This window comes from Triturus cristatus, chromosome 11 (assembly GCF_964204655.1).
Source record: "Triturus cristatus chromosome 11, aTriCri1.1, whole genome shotgun sequence".
In the NCBI taxonomy this organism is placed as follows: Eukaryota; Metazoa; Chordata; class Amphibia; order Caudata; family Salamandridae; genus Triturus; species Triturus cristatus.
The window spans coordinates 312959515-312976302 of record NC_140594.1 but is presented as its reverse complement, the minus strand read 5'-3'; the positions used below and the strand labels follow the sequence as shown (position 1 = coordinate 312976302).

Genomic DNA, 16788 nt, shown 5'->3' with positions numbered 1-16788 from the left:
CTGTCACTACATTCCAGTGTGTAATGTTTGGACCAATGCTGCACTTTGGCATTCTCTACTCTGCCCGAGGCGCTGATGAAACACCGCTCCTCTCTGGTGATTTACTGCTGTCACGCACATTGTAGTGCTACAATAAACAGTAAATTAAGCAAGAAATGCATCAGCTAAGCACGCGATGTGTGGCGCTTTAGCACAAATAAAAAAAAAAATGCCATTAGCTAAACACGGTGCTGCATGAAGCTCAACAAACAAGCATTGGTAACATAGCACATGAAGAGCAGCGTCGGAGAAACGGGTGCCCTGCTGACATATGAAGTGAGGGAAAGCAAAAAAGCACAGGCTTTGAGCTTATTTGTTTTAAGCCACACCCTTAACTACATTTGACCACGACCCTTGGAGAGACCCTCCCAAGTTCTTTCATTCCACTTGAAGCCCTGGTTAGAATACATGTGAAGTATGTGATAGCACCACTTTCATTTCCAAACATTTATGCTGTCACCTTTATCACGCAGGGGGCGGAGGGGATTCCTAAATGAGCCATGAAAAACAAGCAAATCACCAGACGCTTACCAGCAGGAAGTTCAGGTGTAAAGCTTGAACTTGGTGGGCAGTGAGGTACACACCCAAGCAACAGGGGGTTGCACCAACGGCGTGTATAGATGGAACCTATCTTTGTTGTGTCACAAGTGGATGGGCTTAATAAGTACATTTAATTATGTGTGCAAGTGCTCAGCAATTGAAGTGCTACCTGCCAATTAATCAATGCTATTTGCATGATGTGTGTGGATAACGATTTAAAAGAGGTTTCCAAGTGGGAGAATGCTAGTTTAATAGATCCGCTATAACGAGATCCATTTCCGTTGTGTGTAAAGTAATATGGTGGGCAAACAACTTTTGTTTACTTTTGTAGTAATGGGGGCACGCAGTGCGGTGTGCTGCCATTGTTACAAAAGTGAATAAATAGAAAAAAAAGTTGCTTGTCCACCGTATTACTTTTACACACAACGCAAATGGCAAGCGCAGTTCACCCCCCCTCCTCATGGACAGTTCTCCAAGCAGTGTTGGAAACAGTAAGGCGGCCGTCTCACATTTCACAAACTACACCAGATGGCGTTAGGCGACTTCCCATGCCTGCTATCTACGGCACATATAACATGAAGGGCTGCGGCTGGTCAGTTCGTGGGAATGCTAGCAGCTGCGGAACAGAGTATGGGCAGCAGGAGGGAGGAAAGCATTGCGCCAGAGCAGGCCGATGTACTTGCCCGCTCTCCCCCTGAAGCCTCCAATGCCTGCTGTGTATGGTGCAGTAACAGTCCAGATAAGAACAGCGCTGTTAACAACGGCGCTGTTGGAGCAAGTCTGGTTAAACAAGCCATCACCGAAATAAAGAATAAACGCTGCTGAGAGTGCCCGGGGCTTGTGCTGCCTCATTCGATGCACAGGGTATGGTTGGAGGGGAGGGAAACGCTGTGTTTGAAAATAAACAGGTCGGTGAAAATGTTTAAAATGAAAACATGAGCGTTCAAGTCTAAAATGGCACAGTTTTTAACATCCACTAAGGACGAAGTCGCGAAACAGCAATCTAGCAGGGAAATGTTACCTTCACCCGGGGGGAAACAAGCCATCATCCAAACAAACAAGCGCGGACAGAGGGATGCGGATTACATAGAGCAGGGAGCTGGAAACAGAGCGAGAGACAGGCGGACATCAATAGCCGCTGGGGGAAAGCAGCTGATTGAAAGCTGGAGAGTGGTGGGAGCACGGAAGCAGAGACAGGAGCAGAGCCATTAAAAAACAAGATAAACAAGACAAGCCCCGCGGAGCGTGGCGTGCGCGCTTGGCGGGGGAGCGCATTCCAGGCGGGGGAGCGGACCCTTTGAAGTGCGATGCCAAACGGATTGCATGGCGGCACGATGCGCGTGATTGTGCGCGTGCTCGCCATGCAATCCGTTTTTCGGAGCACTTTTGGGAGCCCCTTACAATAGTCTCGCTTTGCGATCGCTTACGCGATAGCAAGGCGAGGCCTAAAAAGGGAGCTACCCTGGCATTTATGGCCATTATGCCCATTGACACTATATGTGCAGCAGCCACATAGACATCACCACACACATTTAAAAAACATTACTGTGTGGACATACAAATGAATAAGGAAGCGCAAATAGGACAAAAAGTACTTCGACACCTGTTCACAAAGTCTTTTTCTTACCACAGCCTCCCCAAGACTGGAGAAACCGCTATGTAATCTAATGCACAGCATGTGAATCCAGGAAAGAATTCACTCTGCAAACCGAAATGGTTACTTACCAGTCGGAGTAGTTTTGCTGCTTGAAGAATTTTCTGGATTCACATGCGACCCACCCATTCTCCCCTGCGAGGAATACAAACAGGTGGAAAAACAAGTTACAATAGTTATCTCAAATGACCATCTAAAGGACTACAAAATAAGAACACAAACAGAAAAAAGTATCCAAAGATGGCTACCACGCACAACGACCTCCAGAGCGCCGTCTGATGTCACACAGGGGTCGTACCTGGCAACAAATGATGGTTGGCGACGCCCAAAACAAGAAAAAAAGACTATTCCGGACCCAACCACTAGATGGCGGAATGATGCACAGCATGTGAATCCAGAAAATTCTTCAAGCTGCAAAACTACTCCTGCTGCTAAGAAACCATTTCATTAGGAGTGAGGGAGCTGAAATTATTTTTAACATGAAAATAACTTTTAAGTACTGTAAGCCTGGTGGTGTAGCACCAACAGCACACTTTGTTGTTCTCATTCCAGTGATGCTAATCCTTCTCTGATCCAACCACTGGAATATTGTTGATCCTGTACCGTAAAAGAAAGTCTGTTGCCCTGCAGCAGTATGGGATTTGTAAGTCTCACCTGGACCTCTACTTTATAAAAGCATTATTATCCCAGGATCTTGTACATAAAAGCAGTGTTTTGGGGACAATCATTTCAACCTTATTCACTGTGCAAAGGGTATATTTGAAATGTGTCTTTGGTATACTCCTGCTCAGTATTTAACTTTTTATGTTTGTATTTAAGAATTGGAATTCACAACCTGGTAGTTGAATGTCTCCATTAACTTCTCTGATTTTACTTTCTCTTCCTCCAGAGTCAAGGTGAACGTCTTCTTTCCAGAGAAGCCCCTGAAGAGCTAAAACAGCAGCCCCTTGCGCTCGGATACTATGTGTCCACTGCCAAAGCAGAGAATTTGCCACAGTGGTTCTGGTCCTCTTGCCCACAGGCGCAGAACCAGTGCCCACTCTTCCTCAAGGTACAGGATCTTGAGCTGGTCATGTTTTATTCACTTTGAGTAATATTACAAATAATTGTGGGGGACATAGATGATCGCGAGGTTGTGGATATGATCAATAGTTGGGCTTCCAAGACAGCAAAGACCTTTCTGCAAGATAGTGCTGATCAGATCTACTAGACCCACCTCTTTCCTTAGGCCCTCAAAGCAAACTGCATATTTCTAACCAGCAGTAGCATTAACATTCCATTATTGGGACAATATCAGTCTCTATGTGCAATTTTTCTGGGACCACCCTCAAATTTGTGCAACAGCTGATGTCTTACCTCTCATTCTCCACTGTTCACTCCCCTCAACACAAAACTAGGTAGGTGTTTTAAGTTTTGCAGACAATCGGCTCCTCTTCTAGCCTGTCATGTGCTCCTCTTCAGTTGCAGCTTGTATGAATGTAAAGGGAATCTGTACCTATGGATTTCAGACACGTATGTGCAGATAAGTGAACCCTGACCCCTGAATGGGAAGCCAGCTTTTTAGCACTGTGTAATAGACAATTGTGACTAGAGTGCGTATTAGGCACACTTTTATTTCTCTCCTCCTCCCTTTTTATGTAACAGTTTTGTAGGAGGGAGAAGTTTTAATTTTGCACTGCAAAACCAACAGATCCTAGGACAAAAGGACCGAGAGCACAATACCACAGTACTTCTATTAACATAATTTTGTCTATTTGCTACAGAGTGTACTACATCTGGCCAGTCAACCACCAGTATGTGGTTTATATGTTAACATGTCCACTCTTACGTCCTGGCTGTTTTCCATTCTCAACCTGTGGGTGTCCTTATCACATAGTTGCAGCATGCCCTCCATCTATATTTTTTAACCTTATGGATCAGACCCTGCTTCTAGCGCACAGCAATTTCTTTACAGAGATCATTCCTCCTTGAGTAGAATGTCTCGCTTCTCCACAGAGTACCCCTCCTGCCAGTGAGTTAGAAAGACAACCTCCCCAAACCCTTCATCTGTCCTATATAGTTCACCCTTACTGGGATGGGAATGGTGCGTGCTGCGTAGTTAGAAGCAGTTTCTTAGCCTGATGCTGACAGCCTTGAATACTCCAGTTGATATTGGAAAACCGCCTATGTGCTAAGAGTAACAGACAAACGAAAAAAAGGTATCTTGATGCTTATTTGTCTGCTGCAGAATTTCATCTGAGGTTTAGGTTATAATAATGTATCCTGTTGGCAATGTTTAGAGCTTTGAATACCCGTTTCTGGAAGTAATTGTTTGACCAACACCCGTTTCATCATAATTTCCCCTACAGGCTTCACTGCATCATCATATCTCGGTAGCACACACTGATGATCTCCTCCCTTCCAAAAACTCCCAGCGAACATCTCATCCACTTGACTCTAAAACCACATCGGATGTTCTAAGGTAAGCTACCAAAGCGGTGTGTTTTGTTGCATCATTTGTAATCATCCTTAGTGGTAGCAATAGTTCATTTTAGGAAATTATTCTCTAATTTTAGAAACTCATTAACAAGTGGATTTTAAAAGTAACTTACTCTTCAATTTAGTGCTTAGAACGTAGTATGCGAGTCTGCACGTTCCTCTAGTGAGATGTTAATGTTCTTTATGGTTTTATTTTGGGGGCTTTATGAACTGGAGAGAAAGGGGATTCTGTTCTCATCTGTCCCCCTTGTTTCTAAAAACTGTTTGATAGAGTGAGATCGTCTGTGCTTAAATTGCTTCCCAGCTTAAAATGTGATGTAAATGGTAAGAAATCTTGGGAGCTACCACTGATCTGGTCCCTCAGCTTGTGAGCTCTTTCTCTCAAGATAATAACAGTCATGTTATATGCCTTTGCACCATTTGCTGGGTAACTCTGTTTTCCCCATTGGCCATCGTGCAATTACCACTGTTTTTCCGGTTTTGCAAGTGTGACTACTACCCCTGTACCCTGGCTATGTGCGGGCTAGCATAGTTGGCAGCATCATTTACGGACAGGAGGCAGGCCATATTTTTCTCTATGCTGTGGATGTGTAGTAGCAGTCTTACGGTCTGGTCCCCCCCGCCTAAAGTTACCTAAGCCCTTTTGATGTAGACCGTTTTAAACAGAAAAAATGTCCCACCCTCTCTTTCTGCTAGAGATCAACATTCCTTATCTCTCAAATTGACGGAAAAACAACCGAAATGTTGTCTGATACAACAGTGACAAATTAACATTAAAGGTCTAAGGTCTCCAACCAGAATATTTCAGCATCGAGCCTTTAGCAACCTCAGTGGCCTTTTGGCCTGAGCAAAACACTTGTCAGCTGACTAAGTTTCATTTGTACTGTTTGCTTCAAAAGGAAAATATACCAGTGTACATAAATGGTGAGTGTGAGGCCTTTTCTTGACGTCCTTGGGACATCACATTACTAAGCATTGTCATAATTAATGGCAGTTACAACTGGAGCCCTAGGGCCACAGCACTGTCACTCTTCAACTAGATGACCAAGTAACCAGCTCTAGCTTTCAACTCCAAGTAGTGAGGTAGAGTAGCTAAAGCTTATTCAAGGAGATATTGTGAGGTTAGACACTCAGAAAATGTTTACACATATAACAGAAAATATTTTCAATGTCCCATTCCTAACTCTGCAAAGCAAATTATTTATTCAAAGTTAAAAGTTTAAAATAAAAAATTGAAAGTAGCATTGAAAACCAGAAATGCATAGCAACCTCTGAGCTAGAGTTATGACTCCAAAAGCATTCATAGCTTCTATATTCTATTGTTTACTCCAACAGTGGGCCCTATGGCTATTTAAATCCTATTGGGGAAGTTAGTGTTGCCCCTAAACCATTGGCGTACTCTTGAGGCCAAGACATATCCCAAAGTTACGTCAGAGTCACACCAAAGAGCAAAACAAATGGTCCACAGTTTTTATTAATACTGAGGAATGTGATCAGGAATATAGCCTCTGCATCTGCCAAAAAAACAAAAAGATACCCAAGATACCCAATTTACCCACTACCCTAAGGACTGACTTAGCTTCCTTCAAATTAAGTAACTATTTCCTGAGGTCTCCCCGTGAGTGACCTAATATCCGATCATTGGTATCCATGGATCGGTAGGCACTGTCACTGTTGTCCAACTACAGTAGTTATTGGGTTTCTTGGTGAGGATGGAATTTGGATAGGGTACCAGATGACCCTATAGGTCCTATGAGGTGTTGATAAGGTATACGGAGGCCTTATCTCAGAATCTACCGGTCATACTAGATATTTTCCAGAGGCCAGGCCACAATGTGCACTGAGTAACTGAAAAGCCACTGTACTACTGACCAGTATTAGGAAATCCATATTGCGACTTCCACAGGAAATATCTCGGAAACCTTAGGGACTAGGAATACAACTTCAGAGGTTCTCGATTCTAGGTCCCCCTTAGGTCAATAAATGGGAACCTCTGCAGACACTGAAGGGACATGAGAATGGGAGACAATAAAAACGTACCAGGCATGTCAGCTGAAAGTGGTTAAGCCTCACATGGGTTGCTGACTTGAGTGCCATCTTCTATTTCTGGCAGACTCTGTTGAGCATGCCTGATGCAAATCCCTCGGGCAGCTGGACATTGGCAGACTGTGAAGCAGGCCATTCTTCCAACCAAGGGCACTCCAGCAGTCAGCAGCTAGGCCTTCCATTTTCAACAGCTCAGCTCCAAGGTCAAGTCTGGGGAGAACTGTCATGCTAGCAGGAATGCTACTCCTTGGTCTTACATGTTTTCTCTTCTGAACTGGCGTGCCCTTTGCTCATTATTTAGAAGTGCTGCATAGATTTAGGACACCAGCATGTATCTTTCTTTGGTGACAAGGCCTGGCCAATAAGGTGGTCTGCAACTTTGACATGCTCTTGAGATCCTACAATCGTACAGAAGCAGATCTCTGGGTGCAATCACCTTACGTACATTTACTAAAGTCATGCTGCTCCTCAGGAGACCAATTTAGGCTGGCACAAGTAAGATGTGGAATGGTTCGAAATAGGAGGTAATTTCCAGAAGACTACTTTTCACAAGAAGATCTCTTCAGCTGCGGAGCCACCAAGGATCGTCTCAGCCCACCCTCTTCAACACCTACATGACCCCGCTGGCTGACATAGTCAAATCACACTGACTCAACATCATCTCCTATCTAGACTACACCCAGCTCATCCTCTGTGTCTGAAGACCCTCCACCACCAAAGCCAACTTCAACAGATGCATGAGGAGAGTCGCAGACTGGATTAAGGACAACTGTCTCAAACTCAACATTGACATTTACGGAAGCACTCAATTCTAGGGAAAAACACCTAGCATGGTGGCCAGTGGAACTCTGCTTACCCACTGCTCCAACAGAACCCGCCCGCAACCTTGGCATCATGCTGGATAGCAAGCTATCTGTGAAGAAACACGTCAACGCAGTCTCATCCGCCAGCTTCCACACCTTTCACATGCTTCGTAAGACTTTCAGGTGGCTCCCAGTCAACACCATAAAGACCCTCATGCAGGCCCTTATCACCAACAGACTGGACTACGGAAACACACTCTATGCCTCCTGAAGAGACACCAGACAGTATAAACCTCAGTGGCTAGACTCATCCTCGACCTCCCCAGATGGACCCAAATCACAAAACATCAAGAAATTACACTGGCTCCTGATTCAGAAGAGATGCCAGTTCAAGATGCTGACCCAAGCCTACAAGACCTTGCACAACGTAGGACCAGCATACTTATACAAATGCCTAACCAACCGACCAGACAACACCGATTCGCATCACACTGACCTTTTTTTACTCACTCCTCCCTGAAGAGCCTTGTGTTTCTTCCACCTGTTGCTTTCCTCAGTGCTCCACGTGATGGAATCAAATAGAATTAAAGCCACAGGGAAGGAGGTTTTTTTGAGGGTGGGAGGAGCCTTACCCTTTACCCTAGTAATGCATCTTGTCCCTCTGGCCTGTTCACTCACTCCTGCACAATAGATCATCCCAAATTTCCCCTAAAACCTTTGTGACCATTTTGCGGAGGTTTGTGCACAACGTTGAGGGTGCAACAGTGCAAATTCACCGCTCTGGCTTGAGCATGATGGTTTCAGTGACACAATATATGGGCTACTCCACCACCATCCAATGCCACGGATGCAGTCCACTGGGTTCTGGGGATATAATCAAATTAAACTTATTGACATGCCTTTGATGTAGCTCATCTTTTCAGCGAGAAAGCAGATTGGCCTCTGGAATAATGCTAGCAGGGACAGACCATAGCCCTAACCTTAAGACTGACATTCGCTGTACACCAATTCCACCAGTGGTACCACAGGTTCAAGGGATACTCCTGGGGTCTGCCATTTCGGAGGAGTGAGTTCTTACAACCTATGCATCAGTTTAGCAAGTTCTTTGTGATCTATATGGTGCATGTTGGCATCATGTGTAACAACACCAGTCATCCGCCTCTTCATCTCTTACCCCTCCTTCACAAAACTGTTTAAATCGCTCTTGAAATAGCACATGTTGCGTGTGGGGAGAAAGTATCTCATCATTTGACACACACTGGGAGTTCATCACTTCAGACTGTTGGGTCCTACAAATTGTCAAGCAAGGCTTTCCCTTCTGGGAGTTCCATATTCCCTCTGTCCTCTTTTGAGCGAAGGGGCTATAGAGTTGGTTCCTGAGAGTAAAATTAATTATTTTCTTGTTTCCAAGAAAGACAGTGGCCTTTGTCCCATTTAGACCTTTGCTCTTCTTAACACTTTCCTCCACTAGGAGATGGTCAAGATTCTTTCTGTGGCACAGGTTATCTTGGCTCTGGAGCTGGAAAATTGGATACTGTCCCGTGACTTGCTAGGCCCGTATTTTCATATGCCAGTCTTGCGGCCACACAGGAGATGTTTTGTTGTAGGTTCTTCCCGGGAGCATGGTCCTACTATTTGGTTAAATGTTTGCCCTTCAAATCTCAATGAAAGTGATGTTGGTGATTGAGGCACATCTTGACAGGTCAGGGATCTTTTTATTCCTGTACCTTGTACGCTGATTAGTGTGTTGCTGCAGATGGTGTTGGACCACTTGCAGTCCACGATCTTCCTACTGTTCTATCGGGGGTTCCCCTCAACCATCCAATGCCACACCTCCAACCTTCCCAGCAGGACCTGTTTTCCTTAAGCACTTCCGGCCTCCCCAGTGGGTTTGGAATATTCAGGCCCTCACGGCCCTGCTCTTTCTGAGCCATATATTTTACTGGATCCTCACATTCGGTCACAAGTGCGTACTAAAATGGTGTCTCTGCTTCTATTGAACCCACCAATGTTGAGTTTTCACAAGCAACATCCAGACTTCCCCAGAGGTCTGAAATGGTGTCCTGTGGCAGCCCCTCTCATATGCAGAAAGCCTTTGCCTCTTCCAGCAGTGGCCACAGTGGAAACAGATGCCTCCTCTCTTGGTTGTGATGGTTTTCTTTGCACTGACGATCAGACGCCTTTGTTCTCTCTTAGAGCAGAAGCCTCTCATTAACCTGCTCCAGCTTCATACCATCTGCCTATACCTCAAGGCAATCCTCCCCACCATCCGTGATTAGTTAGTTCCTGTCCATCCTATTGAAGTCTCCTACTGTTAATGAGATTTCTGAATGGTTTGCCCCATTTGTTTACCCTTCCCCATTCGTTTAGCCTTCCCCATTCGTCACTCCACAGTAGGACCTTAATTTGGTACATGCCCCTTGAGGCCGTTCACTCTGAAAGCTCTCTTTCTGATTGTGATGACCTCGTATTGGCATGTCTGCAAGTTGCAGCAGTCTCTCAAGACTCCATACACAGTGCGCCAACTCCATGTCCAGGATAGATCTAGGAGCCCAGTCGCGGCAGACAACTATTTCAACTTTACAGATCCAGTCAGGCACCTGTAGGAGATTCATGAGTTGAGTGATCTGTAGGTTAGATAATCGACAAGGATAGAGTTTCAAACCTGCACCCTGACTTTGATGGGTCTTCCTCCTAACTTGCCGCATAGAATTTTAGACCTAATATAGAGCGGTTTGTGATCTTTAGGTCAAATGCGATGGTTTAAAGTGAATTGAAAGGTAGCCTGCATTTTTTCCACTCATTCATTTGTACCAGGCACAGGAAAGGACTTGAAAGTGGTACCTAAAGGGCTTAGGTTTTAATAGAATAACTTGAGAGCTGACTAGTGTTTGCCGTGACCTAGACTTGTAAAAATGTGGGCTGTGTTTTATTATTGTGCAGCCATTGAACGGGTTTGGCACTGGTTTCTTAAATGTTCTAGTTTGACCATAGCTCTTGTGTGTATCTGACCATGCATCCGTGGAAAGAAGTGACATGAAAGGAAGCATGCATTACAGTGAACGGATCACAGGAAGACTAAAAGTGCTACTTCTTAGATTTCCAACTTGCGTTCTTGAGTCTTCGTAAGCATTTAGATGTTGCTGTTTGACTTCCATCCTCTGGACTGCTCTTAAAATGAATCATGGTTTTGATAGAACAGTTTGCAGGGGCTCATTTGGTGGGCTTAGCAGTAAGTATGTATTAAAAAGTAACAGACAAAGTTGTATGTATTAAAAAGTAACAGACAAAGTTAGACTTAAAGTGATTCTCTTGGTTAGGTTGCTTAGGTGGGTCTGTCTGCGCTAAACATCATTAGCACCATTCATTGCAATTCGCTTTGCCAGAGCAGCAACAGGACTGTTCTTCAGCATTGATAACTAGCATCTGTTGTAGGATGCAGGTGTTGGGAAGAGAGGTTATGTTGGTGGAACCAGGGATGTTGATGACGACGGTCCTGATTAAATCTTTCTTTCTCTCTACAGGTTTGTCCTAGAACAGTATAATGCCCTATCTTGGCTGACGTGCAACCCGGCCTCCCAGGACCGCAGCTCCTGCCTGCCGATCCACTTCATGGTGCTCACCCAGATGTACAATGCCATCATGAGCATACTCTAACAAGGGGTAACATTAGCTGCTCCTCACTTTCAGGATGCCTTCCCCGCCTTTGGATTAGGGAAGCGCGACCTGCCCAAGCCCGCCCACATGCCGTGAGGATTGCTGACTACCAACAAGACATTCTTACCTGCAGGAAGAAAAAGGGAAGGGCTTCCGGGCTGTGTTCATTCTTCAAGATGGAGAGGAATGGACTCTTCGAAATGGCAATTTGCGGCCCATTAGACATCCCATGCTCCTTGTGGGAGGCTGTTGCCACCGAAGACAAGGCTCGGGCTGAGCCAGCAGACAGCGCCGTGAGCCGGGTCCAAAGCTTGACTGGAAAGGAAGTGTCACGAAAGGGATGCATCAAGTACAACGGAGCCAGACTCTGCTCCCTCTTAGATGCAGGACCTTGAAAGAGCGGGAGGTGTGCGTACATCAGTGGTGGGAGAGCACCTCACCCTGCAAATGAAGCCCTGGTCACGACTGCCTACCAAGGTCTGCAGCTGCCATGCCGCTCTGAGGCAGGAGCCGCAGGACTCCCAGAAAAGTATGGAGGATAACCGTGGAGGTGTGCAAAGACCACGGTCCTCCTGCCCCGTCCAGCTCCTTGAGCTGGTGTTACCTCTCTTTATTGATCCTTAAAACCGGATGACTGTTTTTTATCATTATTTACGTTTCATTATTTATTATAAATGCAGATCGCCCCAAAATAATTAGATTTAATATGAAGGAGGGTTCTCAATCAAATAGAGCTCTGGGACAGAAGGCAGCTTAAGAGATGCTGAATGTGCAAAAAGGGGTTACACCCTAGAACGCTGATAGAAAACCCTCAAAAGTGATAAGGCACCTCGGGTAGGGTTGAACTAGGCCATTCCCAGTCACAATGAACCGTGGTGAAAAATAGTCATTAAAAGGCTTCTGCCACCTTACATGATTTTTATAGACACTTAAGACTAAAAAAAAAACATGCTGTATAAAAACAGTCACACTAGTTCCGTTTTTAGACTGGGATAAACATCTACTGATAAATTCAGATTGAACCATGCCTCTTCTCAGCTTTTACTTTTTATGATAATTTAAGAAAAGGAGCCTCGGCAGCGTTTACAACGCACAGAAACATCCTGTATAACAGGCGGTGGTTTCCTGTTCAGGTATCTCTAAAATCTGGAAGTGAATAAAATTCCAAACAGGCTTTTGAAAGGCACCGGGTAACCGCAACCTCTGATCCGGTGTATTGCTTTTACATACATAGCAGGACCTCTCCTCTAACTGCCATTATAGAATGAAGGGAGTGAGTATTCCAAGCTGACTTTTTAACCAGTGTTAACATAAATAAAAGCACCCCACAAACTTGACTGGACAAGATTCTCAGCTCAGAGGCTGCGCCCCACATCAGGTAACCAAAAACGATACCCTTGAAGCACATTCTAAGCAAGGGTGTTACCAAGTAGCCACTTTTCTTGGTGGCATTCAAAGCTTTTTTTATGGCCTCTCTTCTTACTTTAGCTGGTGACTGACGTAATGAAATGGCAAATATAGCTATTTATTAACTCCCGGTGATTTGATGAAGCACGAATGTCCAGAGTAGTCTACGAATCAGACATTCAAAAATGCTTTAACCTTCTTTCCATGCCAGTGTGGTGGACGGCCGTGCAGGCTCGGGAAGGGGTAAGTTAAAGGGCATGCCCTGCCACATAGCAAGGGATTGTTCAACATCTTCTGCATCATCCTGCCTCACAAATGCTTAGTTTGCTGATGGGCCCAGGGTGATGTGTATATATTATATCATCATGATGAACCTAGCTCATTTAAATGTCTATTTTTACAACCATTGATAAATATATTTATCTTGGAAGTTGAGGAGCCGAGATTGAATGTGATCAAAGTGTGGGTTGTTTGATGGTCTTTCGGTGCTTTTCCCTCCTTATCATTTATGTGCCCACCTGGTCATGGGACCGCACTACTTATGAGGGAGCGGCTGCCCTCAGTGTTCATGGGACAGAAGAATATCAGTAGTGCTGAACATGTCATTGCATCATATCTACATTCTCCAATCCACTGGAGGCATCACTGTGATACCGAAGCTTCTTGCTGTACACATGAACTTAGACATTTTAGGTGCCTCCCCCTGAGCATTGATGCTTACTATGCATCGTCATCCGTACAGAAAATCAGCATGCCCACCTTTGTAAAACTTTTGCGTATTCCATCACCACTCCAACTGGAGATGTCATGCAATGGTTTTTGTTGGTTTTGAATCCTAAGCTAGTCACATTTGCGGACTTTGTGCCATTTGTTTTATTTATAATAAAACCAGCTTTTGTGCATTGACATGACAGGCATCTGATGGAAAGAACGAAAATAGAAATTCCCAATGGTTTTCCTACTTCCGTTCTGGTGAATGTTTTCTTTGTCTCGGTTGATTTGCCCCCAGTACCTCCTTTTCACTGTCTCTGTGTGCAGAAATTCACTAAATGATGAAGGGGGTAGAGAAAGGATAAGCGAGGCTATCAGCAATGCAGATTTGGGTAAAATAAATCACCATATCTCAATGCCTTTTATGGAAACAGATGATGGAAACATATTGGTTTATTTTCCATTCCAACCAGCATTAATTTTTACATACCAGAATTCTGCCCCAAAACATGAACTCTAAACAAATAACGAAGTCAACGCTTTGTTGTTACCATAGCTTAGCACCAATGACACTCAGCCAATGCATCTCAGTTGTGTGGCATAATCTTTTTTACACACCACATCAAGTATTTTTCCATAGTTATTGCTCTGTGCAAATGGATCATTCACATTCCATTTGCCTTATGCCTGTATCCGAGCTGCATCAGACCATGCACGTCTCAGAGCATCAGATGTTGACTGTCTTATAACTGCTCAAGCACCCGGCTGTCTCATAACAGTATTGTATCCTCTGACACTAGCTGTTTCTTTGTACCATCAGACCCTGGATTCCACGTAGCTTCATCTAAATCCAACTGTCTTCAATACAAATGGGTCCCTGTAGACTCAGGTCATCAGTTTGTAAATCTCTTGTGAGCCCTTTTGCCGCAAAGTTCAACCTGTACCACTTCAGACATGAGTAGCTTGTGCAGTCATGTTTTCCTTTGCATTCTTTCACTTGCAGTTTTATTTTTTTCTCAATATAAATGGAACTAAAAATAGCAGAATGCAAATTTAAAAAAAAACTGGATGATATACTAATTAATGACAAGTTAAGAGCTCTGTTTACTAATGACCGTGGTGCTGTCATGCCCTCAAACGGTCTGTCACGTGAGGCTTTTGGACCATGCCAATGAGTCATTTCCACTAGTCGTAGGCTCATGATGCGTTTGGTGTACAGCAGTCTGAAGATGCTATTGGTCTGTAGCTGTCATGTTGCAGTTGGAATCTACATCTCTTCGTAGCATCCAAGCATGGCACACTGAAGAAGCTGTCTGATCATTAGTCACGTCATGCGATCAGACAGTGACCCCCTTAGAACATTATCAGATCGCCATTCTCCCATCACATTTCTTCTGGGTTCATTAAAAATGGAACTGGCAAAACAGCTTCCCTCAGTCTATGCAACCATGGTCCATGAAAGACCTTATCAGATCATGACTTGCATGTTGTCATCAGAACCACTTTTTCAAATACCACCACTAAAGTGACACCAGTGGTCCTCGGTGACACCATTAAATTAAGGACATCACGTGATACTGTGGCACCATTGGACTTTAGTGGTCTCATAACAGAATGGACATCACTTTAATTCCCATGGCAGCGGCCATGGGAATTAACGTGATTGACGAGATTATCATGGTTGCACATGCGGTAAAAGCTGAACGTTTAGAGCCTAAGGGCAGAGGCATAATATTTCTACATATTGTGTTTTGTCTTTATAATACCAAATACTTCCCATTTAAGTTGTATTTTCTCAATAACTAGCTACTAGGAGATGTAAGCTATCCTTGTTGACCACAGTGTGCTCTCCTTCTACATTGTCAAAATTGCCTTCCCGCTGGTCAGTACTTTGCATTGTCGCTGTATACCACAGATGCTCTCATAGCCTTGGCTAGTCGCTCAGTAGTCTTTCGTACACCATTGTATGACACCAACCAGAAAGCATGCTGATAATACAAAGCTATTGAAGTACAGTGCTTTTCACAATAATAAATAGGGAGTGATTGGTTCAGACTCATTAATACCACTAAATACAGCTTTGTATGTTGATGACAGGAGGAGACTTCTCATTTACCTGTGGCGATGGTTAAATCATATAGGTATATGTAAAGCTCAGAGAAAGGTCTGGCTTCTCCCGGTGTCAGTCATTCTATATTTTTCATTGTTGGTCTACACAACAATAGGTATAAGCGAGATTTTCAGAGAATTTGGTTTTCATTTCACGATATGTAGCATTGAAGAGTCGGTGCATGCTGTGGAAGTCAACTTTTATGAGCACTCTGCCTTCCCATTGGTCTTCATGAAACAACTGAAATGTACATATTGTGTGGTGGCCCTACGTTTATGCCGAGATTGGAGGAGGAGACTCATCCTGCTGTGTCTTTGTAGAGTAATTGCATTCGTTAACCACATTAATAGGTTTCTTTGGTCCTGTCATTTCTGATTCTATATGCAAATGCAGACTGGATGCATGCATTTCACTCTCACGGGCACTGTTTTGCTCCCTTTTATCAGTCTACTTGTAAGTTTCACCCAAACGTTTTTCTTTACCTTTCTTTTTCATGTGGCATACTTGCACTGAGAGTGTTTTACTCTTTTTGGTTGTCGGGCAGTGAGCTGGCAAAGTTGAGTTCGTTTGGCAAGTTAATCATAAAACTTTAAGCTATTTTTGTAGCTTAGATAAACTCTACAAGCTCTTGATTCTTTTTTGTCCGACAAATGGGCGATTTGGCTATTTTGGAGTAGGGTTTCATCTGATATATTCCCTGTTCATAGCCGTTTCAGTTGGTCCCTCGGTAGATAATTTCAGCTTGTGGATACTACGAATTATTGATATTTTCATTTCTCTTTTACACTAGTCTTTAGATTTTTTTCACTTTAATCTCTCAGTTGTATGACTGTAAAGGCTACTGGCAGGAAGTTTATTTAGCTGGTATCATTAATGTACTTTGCTGGCCTTGCCAGTTCACGTTCTGTACTTACACAAAAGCGGAACATTTCCACTCCTCAGAATACAGATGTTTGGTGCAGCATGTGGGTGAAAAGTAAGCCCTGTCCATTATCATTTTCTCAAGAAGCATCGAACCAATAAACATATCTGTAGCATATCATCCTTAGTCTAATTTTATAGTCCGTTAAAGATTACTAAAACTAGTCCATAGTGGCACTTATTTACACCATTATTGGTGGGTAGGGCATGTTTGTTTTTGCAGTGGTGATTTACGTAGCATATAATCCTTCTCCATGCACACCCATGAATTAAGTAAACCATTGTGTGTGTTTTTGCTGTCAAAATGCATTCTCCTTTCCACCGGATCCTTAACGTTCATGTAGAATCATGAAATCTACTTATAAAAATTTTGAGATTCGTGATTTGGAAAGTCTATTGTCAAGATGACCATAAGGTTTGCA

The 16788-nt window shown here is 43.9% G+C and overlaps 1 protein-coding gene across 2 annotated transcripts in view; it reads left to right on the top strand.

The window, feature by feature from the left end:
* Positions 1-12154, top strand: part of MED13L (mediator complex subunit 13L) — a 964037-nt gene extending 951883 nt beyond the window's left edge. For both annotated transcript variants that reach the window (XM_085634904.1, XM_085634903.1), the window contains exons 29-31: positions 3123-3284; positions 4582-4694; positions 11085-12154. In XM_085634904.1, the coding sequence (XP_085491030.1) occupies positions 3123-3284; positions 4582-4694; positions 11085-11217 (408 nt within the window). In that variant the 3' untranslated portion in view covers positions 11218-12154. The remainder of the gene's footprint in view (positions 1-3122; positions 3285-4581; positions 4695-11084) is intronic.
* Positions 12155-16788: the final 4634 nt, after the last annotated feature.